The following is a 12027-nucleotide window of genomic DNA, read 5'->3' as shown; positions in this document are numbered from 1 at the left end:
ACAAGCCACACCGGTAAACCAACTGCCCGTACTCGCTGGTATTGCCCCGGCTACCATCAGACGAGAAGCAGCCACACTGGCCCTTTCCCGCAAGGCACAGATCAGTGCATCCCACCTCCTTCACAATACCACCACAGAGACACCACGACGTGTGCGCCTAAAGTCACGGCGCCCCTTTTCCATGCAAGCCTACAGGCTACTCCACACAACACCATCTGACACTTCCAAGGCCTCCTGGGTCAGGACGAGATGGAGGGACCAGTGGAGGTCAGCAGAACCATCCAGGCTGCACCTCTTCATCAATGACCCTCTGGACGTCCCTGGTCAGGACTTGCCCCGGAAGCAGTGGACAACCCTCAACCGCCTAAGGACCGGCGTCGGACGCTACGGCGCCTCAATGAAGAGGTGGGGCCTCAAGGACAGTGCCTCATGCGAGTGTGGAGCCCCTGCACAGACTGTGGAACATATCATCACCAGTTGCCCCAAACACCGGCCACCGTATGGAGAACGCGGTCTGATGGAACTGGACGATGAAACGTTGGCCTGGCTTGCCTCAACGGAGCTGCAGGTCTAAAGACACATGCCAGAAGAAGAAGAAGGCAAGAAAAGAGAGTGATATATAGACCACTGCACTTCCGCGTTACATTGAGCTCATGGGAGATAGAGCAGGGGGAGAAAATGAATGAATGTGGATGAGAGCCTTGACATTAAGTGGTTGTAGCTACGGCTGTGGGGGTGCTGGAAACATGATCCAATAGACTTGTATACGCCTGAGTCGCCTGAACATGGAGAGACCAGTCCCAAGTCGATCGGCACTTTCTCTGCCGAGCTAAGTCACTTTTCCGCACCTACTTCCCAACTCTGCATGCGCAGATTGATGAACCTAGATCTCTGGACCATCCAGAGAGACTCCGTGGGCAATCTACGCATGCAGAGTTGGGGAATAGGTGCGAAAAAGTGACTATAGCTCGGCCAAGAAAGTGCCAATCGACTTAGGACTGGTCTCTCCGTGTTCAGGAGACTCAGGCGTATAAAAGTATATTGGGTCATGTCTCTAGCACCCCCACAGCCGTAGCTACAACCACTTAATGTCAAGGCTCTCATCCACATTCATTCACCCCCCCCCCCGCTCTCTCTCCCATGATTTCAGAATACCGGAAGTGTTGCGGTGGTCTATAGAGCATAGCAGCCTAAATCACCAAGAGAGACGAGAACACACAACACTCAAGAGTGACTACGACACCATCTCTGTGGCGGCGCGAGGCCCACGTATGACCCCCTCGTGCATGCACTCACGGGTTCCGTGCGAGAACGCGCGTGTGGCCGGGCACACCGAGTCCGACTTCAGAGCGGGCAAAGTGCACGGAGGAAGGCACACATTAGCTGGTTGAACAACATCTATATGTGTGGTAATAATGCAGATATTGAGTGTATTTCTGTGAAAATGCGCCTGGCGCACGCCTCTGAATCCAACCAAAGCGGAAACGATCGGTGGGCACAGCTACGTCCATTAACATGGGAGCGAAAGTGAAGCGCTGGTCGCGCGGCTGGTGTGCGTGGGCTGTTAGTGGTGCTCGTCGTACCTGTGGACAGCCCTGCACGGTGATGGGCATGGTGGCCTGGGGCTGATGCAGAGCCACACTGATGGGAACAGCTGAAGCCAGAGTGTGGACGGCAGGGACCAGGGCCTCCCCAGGGGCCATCTGCTCCCCCAGGACTGAGGGGGCAAAACGGGGAGAAACGTAGGATGTTTGCTACTGACATTTTGGATGCTTTTAGTTGTTGTGTTTACATGCATACTGGCATCAGCCCGCTATCGGACCAAAACAGGATAATGGACCTCATTCACCAACATTGTCATAAGGTATGTGGATACCAAACAGAAGGTAAAGACGACTTTGAACTGTACAGTAACAGTAATCCAGAACTATTTTATTGCACTGTAAAGAAACTATGATTTTATAGTATGTCTGCACTTTATGTGCTCAATTCATCATTCATGTCTTTCACATTCTACTAAAAACTGAATCAAAGCATAAACAAGGTGGCCTGTTGGGATGTTAGATCCTAATGTGAAAAACTGTGATTTTATATGTCTGCTCATTTTACCCTTGCTATTATTTTACTTATTTTTACTTTTATCTTTACGCCCCACTATCCACTGGGTGCATACTATAACCTTTATCATGTTTTGTAACAGATTACTTACTGATGTAAAGCACTTTGAACTGCAATCCCCTGTATGAAAGGTGCTATACAAATAAAGTTATTATTATTATTATTATTATTATTATTATTATTATTATTATTATTATTATTATTATTATTATAAGATTTCTCTTACGACAACATCCTTGGAAGGTCATAAGAGAAAGTCGACAACAATTACCCCCGGATTCACCAACGCGTTGAGAGGCTGTCTTAACTCGCCAAAATTATCACAGCTGCGATGCCCAGAATGAGATACGTCGCTCATTCACAAACTTGAATGCACGTTCCTGTTTACTTCATTTGCATACAGACACGCCCCTCCAGCTCATTATAATGCGAGGGCCGTGCGGAAAAAGAGGGTCGGCATTGCCCCGTAGCGAGGAAGCTCTTTGCGACCGATCAAAATTAGATTAAATTCAAATGTATTGTCATCACACAGCACACTATATACCTATAGTGGAATACTGTATTAATATTCCATATTTATACCATCTTGTTGCTCGCTCCTGGCCACCTGCCGCAGTGCACACGCGCACACACACGCGCGCGCGCGCGCCTACTGTATAGTCTACGTGCGTAATAAATGAACAGTAGGCTTATATTATTCTTTTTTTTTATCCACTTTTTCTCCCATTTTCTATATTTTCTCCCATCCCAATTTCGTATCATCCAATTCAACCCTCCCCTGTCACGAACGCTGTTTCTTGCCTCCCACAAGCCGGCTGCAATGTGGACTAAGTCATACATAGCACAAGTCCCCTCCGGTACTTGAGGTAACAGCAGTCGCATCTTTTCACCTGCGCAGCTCGATCTCTCAGTGGCGAGGAGTAACGCGTGGGAGGCTCACGCTGCCCCCGACACTTCCTGATTCTACTGCGCAGGCGCACCAACCGACCTGTAGGAGTCGCTGTCCACAACGCCCGATCCCCACCCATCAGTTCCCACCCCCTAATACGGACAATGTGTATTAGTATGAACGACCAGCTAAACTGAAAGCAATGTGGAGCGCTGGGCTCGAACAGGCGAGCCCAGCGTCTCCGCATTCGTGGCGAGCGCCTTGCCCACTACGCCACGTAGCCGCCCAGGCTTATATTATTCTAATGACTTGTTTTATTAGGAGATCACAGATACTGCGCTGCCCTATATTAGTCATTTCTACTACATCACAGTTCTACTACAGTACAGTACAGTAAGTTACACATCTTAGCGTGACATCTCCACAGAGTCGGGCGTGAGTGGACCAGACTCCACAGAGACATCGCGCACCGGTGTCACACAAAAGGCTGCCCAGCGTGTTGGTTGACATCGACCTGCATTAAATGTAGTAAACTGGCATGAGAAATGTAGGAAATTGGTAAGCGGCGGTACGCTCGACTGAAACCTCAAACGATTGCGGACATGCCGCGCAGAGTCCGGTCCGCTCACAGTACGCCCGACTCTGTGGCGGCCTTAAGATGTGTACTGTACTACTGTACGTACTACTATAGGGCAGAGCATACAGTATCTACTATCTCCTAATGAAACAAGTAATTAGAATAATATAAGCCTACTGTTCATTCATTACACACATAGGCTATACAGTGTGTGTGTGTGCGTGCGCACGCTGAACAGGTGGCCAGGCGCGTGCAACAAGACGGTATAAATATGGAATATTAATACAGTCTATTCCACTATATATTCTTACCCTACCTACTTTCATACACTTCCAATGAAATTCATATGTCGGTTCTATGATGTTAGAGTGATGCTCTGTTGTGAGGAGAAGATGACTTTTGACCTAAATCTTTTCCTTTACTAGCAAAGTTGTTTAACATTCCAGTTAGGTACAGCGTGAACATCACCGCCTAGCCAAGGTTGATTCTCCTAACTGGGCCATTATCATCTGATTGAACAATCTTATCACACTTTTTACTGTAACCTTGCTATTTACATTTTAAATTTTTATGCTCGCTTATGCCTGTATTTTTTACTGTTGTTGTATGTCCGTTCTATTTTACCATACCTTGCTATGCTCGCTCATGCCTGTATTTTTTTTACTGTTGTGACGCACTTTGAACTGCAACCTCTGTATGAAAAGTGCTATACAAATAAAGTTATTATTATTATTATTATTATTATAGATATATCCAAGCGATTCGCTTTAGTTCTTATTTATTTATCCACTGTCATTTGTAGTGTTTTTATTTATTTTCGGACATCACAATGCCTCTTGAGGCATGACTGTAAAAGGAAAACAAAAATTTGTAATCATACAGATATTGTCATATTTATTTTAATTATGATTAATTAATTCAAAGGAGGCCTGTAGAATTGACATGAACGAAATCGCCATGATTCCTCCCAAATAAAGCCCTGAACACTTTGGACACCGGCGCAATATGCGTGATGTGTTGTCAAAAGGCCGATGCTCTAAAGTATAGGAATACGTGGCGGTGTTTGCAGGGCTATAACTATATTCTATATTATATCTATGGATACAATACTATGGCCCATTGGACATGTGTTCCCACTGGACCGGCCCGTCTCCTACCTACTCCCACGGTGCTGTGGGGCACAGCAAAGCCATCGTGGTGTGTGCTACTGGGCTCCAGGTCGTGGTGTGTGCTGCTGGCCTCCTGGTGCTCCGGGGCCGGACCTCCAGGTCCCTCCGGGTCGTGGTGTGTGCTGCTGGGCTCCAGGTGCTCCGGGGCCGGACCCCCCGGTCCCTCCGGCCTGGATTCGGCCTTCACATCAGGCACCGACGACGACGGGAGAGCATCCACCTCCACCTCTAGCACGCGGATAGTCTCATGGCCAGACATCACAATCACCTGCACAGTGGTGGGGAGCAAGAAAGAAAAAAAGAAAACAAAGTTAAGTGTATGTGTGTATGTACATGTGTCTATTCCACATCACCTGGAGGTTTTCGTTCAGGCTTTGTGATCTTAAAAGGTGCTGTAAGTGGTATTATTTTTGTTAAAGTAAGTGGTCTACATGTTAAAATAGTAGCTCTATATTCTGACGGCCATCACTGATTGGAGTGTCTGGTCAGTAACATGGGTCTCCCAGTCCCTCCTCTCTGCAGTAAACAGTAATCACTGATATATAGTGTCTGGTCAGTAACATGGGTCTCCCAGTCCCTCCACTCTGCAGTAAACAGTCATCACTGATATAGAGTGTCTGGTCAGTAACATGGGTCTCCCAGTCCCTCCTCTCTGCAGTAAACAGTAATCACTGATATATAGTGTCTGGTCAGTAACATGGGTCTCCCAGTCCCTCCGCTCTGCAGTAAACAGTCATCACTGATAGAGTGTTTGGTCAGTAACATGGGTCTCCCAGTCCCTCCTCTCTGCAGTAAACAGTAATCACTGATATATAGTGTCTGGTCAGTAACATGGGTCTCCCAGTCCCTCCTCTCTGCAGTAAACAGTCATCACTGATAGAGTGTTTGGTCAGTAACATGGGTCTCCCAGTCCCTCCTCTCTGCAGTAAACAGTAATCACTGATATATAGTGTCTGGTCAGTAACATGGGTCTCCCAGTCCCTCCTCTCTGCAGTAAACAGTCATCACTGATAGAGTGTTTGGTCAGTAACATGGGTCTCCCAGTCCCTCCTCTCTGCAGTAAACACACAGTCATCACTGATAGAGTGTTTGGTCAGTAACATGGGTCTCCCAGTCCCTCCTCTCTGCAGTAAACAGTAATCACTGATATATAGTGTCTGGTCAGTAACATGGGGCTCCCAGTCCCTCCTCTCTGCAGTAAACACACAGTCATCACTGATAGAGTGTCTGGTCAGTAACATGGGGCTCCCAGTCCCTCCTCTCTGCAGTAAACAGATATATTTTCTGGTATCCTGTTCCCACTTTATCCAAACAGGAGAGAGAACTCCACACTGTAGAAATAAGAAATAAAAACTAATTTTAAGCAAACATGTCCTTTAAACAAGTAAAGTAATCCGCCAGTGCAGTAAGCAAACCTGGCAAAGCATATCATTATCTAGGGTTCTCTCTCCTGATTGGATGATGTGGGAATGGGATACCAGAAAATCCATTTTGTGTTTACTGCAGAGCGGAGGGACCGGGAGACCCATGTTACTGACCAGAAACTCTGTATCAGTGATGACTGTCAGAATGTAGAGCTATTTATCACTTATTTAAACAAAGAAATACCACTTTAAAATCCATGCTATCGCTAGACTATTCATATTCCAGCACAGGGCATCTTGGATGGCAACCAATAGGTGATTGTTATCAATTAGCAGTTTTATTTTTGTTTTTTTTATCCTCTTTTTCTCCGCCTGATTTTCTGTGCTTTTTCCTCCAATCCCAATTTAGTCGTTATGCCAATTCTCCCCTCCCCTACCTGGTCGTTGTGCGCATGTGCCCCCTACTGGTCGGTCAAGGGAGCCCTGAGGTCTACCACATGCTTCCTCCGACACATACAGAGATATATATATATCAACATATGGTTGTATAGATCCCCGAGCTGCGATTGTGGTGGCACATTGTGAGATTTTTTATTAAAAAAAATTTAAACATCTGCAATTGTGGTCTCAAGGAGCATCCAAAGGTTATAATGACACTTTCTGTACCTCACCCCCCCCCCCCCCCCCCTCATCACCCCTCCCCCCTGCATCTACCGGACATCTATCATCATATATACTGTAATACATCTGCTTTCAAAGGAATAGGTTGTGATTAATGGCATATGCAGTAATGAAAAAGACCTAGAGGAGAGGCAGGGAGACAACATCGGCTGGAGGGCAAGGTGCAGAGACTGGCAACGCGGGGAAGAGAGAGAGAGAGAGGGTGCATACCTGGTGGTCTTTGGCAGGGAATTTCAAAGTGCGGGAACTAAATGGCTGAATAAAGACTTCTGCAGTCAGACAGTGAATGGCTAAGAAAAACAGAGAAGCCAAGCACACGTTAGGACACACAACGAACCAAAACTAAAAGAGACACAGATTAAAAGAGCATGAGTGAGAGCACACCAAAACAATGACAAGAGCATGAGAGCACGCCGAAACAATGACAAGAGCATGAGAGCACGCCGAAACAATGACAAGAGCATGAGAGCACGCCGAAACAATGACAAGAGCCATCAGCCAACGAGAAGCTCAAGCAATGCTTTCTGAAAGCTCCCACTCATCCACGGAAAGCATTGCTTGTATTTACCGACTGTTGGCCCTTTTCCGTGACATGGTACCAGCTCCACTGGCGTCTTTTTGGTTTTTCCTGGCTCCTAGCAGAAGTTGTGGTTATTACCTGGCGCCTTTTGGTATAGACCACTACACTTCCGCGTTACATTGAGCTCATGGGAGAGAGAGCGGGGGGGGGGGGGGGAATGAATGAATGTGGATGAGAGCCTCGACATTAAGTGCTTGTAGCTACGGCTGTGGGGGCGCTGGAGACATGATCCAATATACTTTTATACGCCCAAGTCTCCTGAACACGGAGAGACCAGTCCCAAGTCGATCGGCACTTTCTCGGCTGAGCTATAGTCACTTTTCCGCACCTACTCCCGAACTAGATTGCCCACGGAGTCTCTCTGAATTATCCAGAGATCTAGGTGTATCAATCTGCGCATGCGGAGTTCGGGGGTAGGTGCGGAAAAGTGACTATAGATCGGGAAATGCGCTCACATGAAAATCCTATTAGAGGTTGATGAATCTAGTGATCTATGCATGAACGCAATTATCTATTTCAGTTAATCTTTTAGTTACAACAACATTGTGTAGCTAAGCAGGGTTGTACTTGTACAGGTGAATATCTTAGTTACAACAACATTGTGTAGCTAAGCAGGGTTGTACTTACAGGTGAATATCTTAGTTACAACAACATTGTGTAGCTAAGCAGGGTTGTACTTGTACAGGTGAATATCTTAGTTACAACAACATTGTGTAGCTAAGCAGGGTTGTACTTACAGGTGAATATCTTAGTTACAACAACATTGTGTAGCTAAGCAGGGTTGTACTTACAGGTGAAGTATTTACACTGTTCGCTATTTGGACAAAACAAGACGGCTGCTCTGGCCAGACTCACTACTACACTATTCTACACGATGGTGGCCTGATAGGCAATAATAGCGAACATTAAATACTTAACCTGCAAACATAAGACTGTTCTGATAGCACGATATTGATATAACTAAGAGATTCACTAGAAAGAAATATTTTGAATGCCTGTAACGATATATCAACGACAATATGAGGTTCACTACAACAGACAGTGGTTCAGGGGGTAGAGCGGTCATCTGGTGATCGGAAAGTTCCCGGTTCGATTCTGGCTCCTTCCCGTGTCCTTGAGCAAGACACCCCAATGCTCCCAATGAGCAGGTTGTCGGTGTGTGAATGTGTGAGTGAATGTGTGAGTGAATGTGTGAGTGAATGTGAGGCATAAGTTGTAAAGCTCTTTGGATAAAAGCGTTATATAAATGCGGTCATTTACCATTTACAACAGCACCCTGCAGTGGAAGATGAATGAATGAAAAGAATAAACGCAGCAAAGGAGGAAAATGAAACTATAACCGAGTCCGCCTCCACAGTAAAAATCGTCTGTCGTGTTTGATGGTTATTTATTTGTGCTTTTTTTTCCCCGTGACCGCCATGAATATAATCAGAAAATAGTGTTTTATTTCTCTCATTACCGCTTTGTTCTCTACTGCCGCACGAACACTAGCTGCTCTCCCTCAGCTCAGTCGCGCGCGCTCTCTCTCTCTCTCTCTCTCTCTCTCTCTCTCTCATCTCTTTTAAAAATGAGTCAGGAAGCCAACAACAAAGCCTAACTTCACTTACCGTAATTCCTCTAATAGTAACCGGTATTCAATTAAAAACCGGGTCTCTATTAATGACCGGGTGCGCTGTTGAGCTAAGCAATTATAAGCCGGCCTCCTAATACAAGCCGGGTTTCATGTATATTAGAGTTATTGTTGTTATATGCTGGCCTGGCTGTGCAGTAAATACCATATAATGGTATGCTGTTAATGTTTACCAAGAGAGTAAGCCTACCTCAGAATTGTATAAAACGAAGTTATTATTATTATTATACCAGTATTGTGATTGCACTATTTTACTTTATTTTACTTTTTTTGACCACCTGTAATTGCACTGTTTACTACCGTATTTCATACAGTACTTGCTTGGTTTCAATAAATGAACCCAGTACATTTTACTGGGTTCAAACTGACACAAAATGTTGATTTATTCATTATGATCTGTTTGAAAATTAGAAATATAGGCCTCTCTCTTATACATGCCTCCTCCTAATACAAGCCTGGTATCCGCTACAGTTGAAACAAATACAAGCCGGGGTTACTATTGGAGGAATTACGGTAAGTTAGGCTGGCCCTAAATCGACTAGAGTGCTTCCTCATTTCATGGATGAAGCGGTCGGTGCACGGACACACAAGCAGCTTGCGCTGTGTCAATCAGCGATGGTCATCACTGCGAACCCTGCCCCTGTCGATGAAGGGTTTTGATTGATTGATTGATTGATTGATTGGTACTATATCCAGTGGAAAACAACAAAGTGCCCGGTACCAAAAGTGAGCCGGGTATAGAGTGGAGTTGAGCTGGTGGTACCATGTCATGGAAAAGTGGCTTATACGTCTGTGTGACGAACATAGCAGGAGAAGAGAACCACAATTAATCAGTAAGCGTGACAGAATGTTTACAGACTGTTTATAGACTAGTAAGTAACCCTCACAGGCAAAAGGTATAGGAGGTATTAATTGAAGGCAAATGGGTCAAGTGACACCAATCTTTTAATGACTCGCCGTGTGCACAATATTAATAACTCCATCGTGTCGTACAGATGGTGACACTATAGCTAATGACATCAGCGAACTTGGGAGATGTCATAAGCGAACACGTTGTTGTTGTTGTTGTTTTTGTAAGTTCTGCATGCGGGTATAGCTTGGAATAGAAGGCCTGTCCATTGATTTAACTGTTGACAGATGAGGGGAAATTGATACCTGTTCATTGACAGTAAGTGGGGCATCTTCAGCAGGGCGATCCTGGGCGTCCATGGCTCAGAGCACCTCCTCGACCCGTCACTATCCTCCAGTCATTCTACGTGAGGAAACGAACAACTTAAAAAACAAAAATACTTTTTTTTCCTACTGGATTTTCGACTTGACCACACAACATGATACATGGCTTTGCAGCAATCTCAACAAAAACAGGGTTGATTGATTAATTGAATTGAAATTTGTATTAACAGATTGCAGAATAGGTACAATACACAGTACAGCTCAATACACACAATTGTTAAGGGCGTGCAGACCAGAGAAAGACTTTAGTCTTGTTTACATCAGGGTCCCCCCCCCCCCAGGGTCGTTGGGAGGGAGAAACATCTAGTCTCGATTGTCAGCCGTATTTTGATTATGTACCCCGACTTCAGGCGTCAATCAACTTATAAGACGGAACACATGGGGCAGGAGGACTTTCTTGTTTATTCATGTAGTCATGCCAGCATCTGGGTATTTCGAGGGGCCTAAACAGGCCTCCTGCAGGGTTACACCTGGGCATGCTGCAGAGAACGGGATGGAATAAGCTGACCAGAGGCGATACGAGCCGCTTCTAAATTGACAATGCAACGTCCAAAGAGATGGCCAGGTGACCCTTTTTGAAATGAAGATCTGTCAAAACTTCAGCCGGTGTTGACAGCAGCCACCCCGGCGACCCCCCCCCATCTTTAGCCGATAAAAGTCTCGCCGCGTCGGGCTACTTTTTGGGGGACAAGCCGCTGCCAACTCAAAGTAGATCCACGACAGAACTCATCTCGATCCATGCCGGCTAGAGACCGAATATTATGTATTTCCCTCTCTTTATCATAAATATATAAATTATGCTAATTACGAGCATTGCATATTAACCCAAACTCATTTCCTCTCTCGCCATTTCGCTGCATGGCGGGGCTGGAACTATAGGAACGAGGTTGTTATTATTATTCTAGTCAACTTACCGTGTGGATGATGTGTCTCGTTTCCTGTTATTCTTCCCTTTTATTAAAAAGGCTTTGTCACAGTTTGTTTCAGTCACACATAATTAAACATTCATCTCAGCTTCCAGACAGGCGCTGTGACTGCACACAAAAGAGGCATTTGCATTGATAAGGAGGGCTTGCAATGTTGGGATCTTCCTCTTTCTTAATATTTAATGACGCGCTGTCTTCTCTCTACAACAGTTCAGATCATCGGATCAATCCTTGATGCATCTCATACAATCCCATTTGTGCTTTAAAGTCAACCACAATTAAAACAAATGTGGCCTTTTTGCACTACGTCATGAACATAATTTATGCAAGGGAAAATCTTGCATTGAAAAATGTCTGCCTCGACTTCAGAGAAGCCATGGCTGTCTTAAAGGGGACGTGCGTCTTTAAGAGCAGGTTGGACACGATAGGTAGGCAAACACAAAATTTAATTTATAAAAAAAAAAAAAAAAAATGACAGATGCGTAGTTAATTACCGCACGATACTTCTAGTTTTCTTATTGTTTGATAAAACGAGAACCAGAATTGTTGTAATAAATACATTTGCCAACACCAACATAAAAAACACCAACATAAAAGTCCCCCCCCCCCGGCCTACAGTGAAGGTTGCTGGTGGTTGGTTCTGGACAGGTGTGGACTGTGGGGTATATCATTTTCTTGGTATGAATGCACCCAATGCAAATGTTAATAATCACTACTATACTCTGAGACTGAGTGGTCACCTTCATGCCGTGATGTGCCTCTCGATCTGCCGATGGGGGGAAGTGTCTTCCAGGATGGCAATGACACTAGTCCATATATCCACAAGCCAGGAATGACAACATTTTGACACTTTCCAGGAA

At 45.3% G+C, this 12027-nt stretch overlaps 1 protein-coding gene across 2 annotated transcripts in view; it reads right to left on the bottom strand.

Annotated features, from left to right (window-relative positions):
* pou6f1 (POU class 6 homeobox 1) overlaps window positions 1–11408 on the bottom strand; it is a 54908-nt gene extending 43500 nt beyond the window's left edge. For both annotated transcript variants that reach the window (XM_084333756.1, XM_084333757.1), the window contains exons 1-4: window positions 11156–11408; window positions 10164–10260; window positions 4742–5021; window positions 1584–1717 (exon numbers count right to left, since the gene is read on the bottom strand). In XM_084333756.1, coding sequence (XP_084189882.1) covers window positions 1584–1717; window positions 4742–5021; window positions 10164–10217 — 468 coding nt within the window. In that variant the 5' untranslated portion in view covers window positions 10218–10260; window positions 11156–11408. The remainder of the gene's footprint in view (window positions 1–1583; window positions 1718–4741; window positions 5022–10163; window positions 10261–11155) is intronic.
* Between the last annotated feature and the right edge of the window lie 619 nt (window positions 11409–12027).

This window comes from Notolepis coatsorum (genome assembly GCF_963971535.1).
Source record: "Notolepis coatsorum genome assembly, chromosome: 17".
Lineage (NCBI taxonomy): Eukaryota > Metazoa > Chordata > Actinopteri > Aulopiformes > Paralepididae > Notolepis > Notolepis coatsorum.
This window is presented reverse-complemented; position numbering and strand designations above follow the sequence as displayed.